The sequence below is a fragment of the Penaeus monodon genome, chromosome 17 (assembly GCF_015228065.2).
Source record: "Penaeus monodon isolate SGIC_2016 chromosome 17, NSTDA_Pmon_1, whole genome shotgun sequence".
In the NCBI taxonomy this organism is placed as follows: Eukaryota; Metazoa; Arthropoda; class Malacostraca; order Decapoda; family Penaeidae; genus Penaeus; species Penaeus monodon.
In genome coordinates, this window is record NC_051402.1 from 44,305,778 (window position 1) to 44,308,277 (window position 2,500).

Here is a 2,500-nt window from a genome sequence, read left to right on the forward strand (position 1 = left end):
TCATCATCAGCAAATTTTATTATTATCACCACTGCTACTATTGTCACCATCAATTCAACATCACCGCCACCACTTCCACCACCACCACCACAACTATCCTCATCACCATCACCATCACCTTCAACCATTATCATCTTCAGTATCACTACCACCTTTACCTCATCATTACCTTCAGCATCACCATTATCACTTTATCACCACGACCAACACCATCTCCTTCAACACCACCACCACCATCACCACTACCACCATCACTATCTACACCACCACCATCACTATCCACACCACCATCACCACCATCATCACTATCCACACCACCACCATCACCACCACCACCATCACTATCCACACCACCATTACCACCACCATCACTATCCACACCACCATTACCACCACCATCACTATCCACACCACCATTACCACCACCATCACTATCCACACCACCATTACCACCACCATCACTATCCACACCACCATCACTATCCACACCACCATCACTATCCACACCACCATTACCACCACCATCACTATCCACACCACCATCACTATCCACACCACCATTACCACCACCATCACTATCCACACCACCATTACCACCACCATCACTATCCACACCACCATTACCACCACCATCACTATCCACACCACCATCACTATCCACACCACCATTACCACCACCATCACTATCCACACCACCATTACCACCACCATCACTATCCACACCATCACTATCCATACCACCATCAACATCACCACCAATCCGATTTTTACAGGTATACGGCTACAACGAGGTATGTGGCGGTGCCTGGGAATTCACCGGCGTGGAATCACAACAGATGTTATGTTGTGATGGAGGAAATCACGTTCACTGTATTTCCGAATAAATTATGGTGATGATAGTGATGATGGTGATGAAGAAGGGTGATGACGGTGGTGAAGAAGGGTGATGATCTACGTAACGATGGTGGTGACGATGGTGGTGATGATGGTGATGATTCTCTGCTGAATTTTCATCACTTTTTTTTAAATAAATTCGGAATGTGTGTATCTGATTGTGTGTATTTTTTTGTGAATAAAAGTTGTGATTATGGATTTTGTTTTAATTACTGGTATGAATTAATGTGTCTGTAGGATTTAGCAGTACCATGGGAGTGTCTTTATAAGTGATATGAGGAGAAAGAGAGAGAGTAAGATTAATAATCCTGGTTTTACATTTTCATTTTAATTATATAATGTTATTCGTGAAATATATAAACATCATACAAAAAGTATACAAATTCAGATGAATTTATCGGGGAAAAAGTACGAAAGAATGGAAAATCAGCAGACAAAAAAAAAGTAATGTTTATTATTCCTTCTATGAAATAGGTAAACAGAAAAATAAATATAGATAAAAGAATTAAAGGGAAAAAAACACTCAGAAGAAACACAGAAAACGTTGGAGGGAAGACTGCTGTAGATTTTAACTTGCGTTAAAATTGTTGCTAGTATTACCTCTATTGTGACTTCATTTGATGGTAAGTCACAGGTTTCTATTTATCAATTTCTTATATTCCTCTACTTCTTTAACACACCGTACCTAAAAAATTATCAAAGATGTATATTGTTTCAGTAAAAGAAAAAGACATAAAACAAAAGAAACTGATTTTGTTTTTGTTTTTGTTTTTCTCATGAAATGTACCCTGGTATATAAAGATTAAACAAAATAATCTATAATGCAATATATTTTTAAAATGCTCCGAACAAAAAGTTACAATAAAAAAACAAAAAATGGAAACCGGTCAAAGAATTCTAAGAGTGAGAAATTAGCATAACTAGTGACCCTGAAAAAGGTGCATCTAATAATAAGAGTCATTTTTGTCTGACCCCGGTAACAACAGCATTCCACATTTCAGTTAGTGCTGATATTTTTTTTCCTTCCATACGGTATGTAGATATAATGAACTGTATTAGCTGTAGATTTTTTAAACCGAAAGTTCCTTAGCTGAAATTCTTTTCTTTCAAAGTCAATTTTCACGCATTTTTATTAATGAGTTGCAGTTCCTACATATAATTTACCTCTCACATGTCAATAAATTGGGATCTTTTCATATAGTGTTCTTGTCCTATAGCTGTTGACACCATTACAGTATTCATAACGTAATAATTGAATCTGAAAAGATGACAGACACTGAACGGAGCCATGGAGATTATTATGTACGGGTCGGGGACTACAGAATAGAAAAGGACGGGACCATTGTGTTAGAGGAACGAAGAAATATATTTAAATGTTTTATTTATGCAACAAAAAAAAAAAAAAGTGTTGAGACTCCTTTAGAAATATATGTGAATCCCCATTATTTCCTGACGATGCAGTGATCGTGCTCGCCTGCGTCGCAACACAACAGCTGCTGCGACGCGAATTCCGCGTACTCCCAGGGGCCGCCGCACACCTCGAAGTAGCCGTACACCTGCGGGACCGAGAATGAATTATCTTCAGGGTAAGATTTGCCTGTTTTCA

At 38.4% G+C, this 2,500-nt stretch overlaps 2 protein-coding genes across 2 annotated transcripts in view; one reads left to right on the forward strand and one right to left on the reverse strand.

Annotated features, from left to right (window-relative positions):
* LOC119583800 overlaps window positions 1–1,013 on the forward strand; it is a 3,421-nt gene extending 2,408 nt beyond the window's left edge. The window contains exon 4 of the mRNA XM_037932500.1: window positions 774–1,013. Coding sequence (XP_037788428.1) covers window positions 774–884 — 111 coding nt within the window. The 3' untranslated portion in view covers window positions 885–1,013. The remainder of the gene's footprint in view (window positions 1–773) is intronic.
* A 141-nt stretch (window positions 1,014–1,154) lies between these two features.
* LOC119583799 overlaps window positions 1,155–2,500 on the reverse strand; it is a 3,427-nt gene continuing 2,081 nt past the window's right edge. Inside the window, exon 4 of the mRNA XM_037932498.1 lies at window positions 1,155–2,450. Within this exon, the coding sequence (XP_037788426.1) occupies window positions 2,337–2,450 (114 nt within the window). The 3' untranslated portion in view covers window positions 1,155–2,336. The remainder of the gene's footprint in view (window positions 2,451–2,500) is intronic.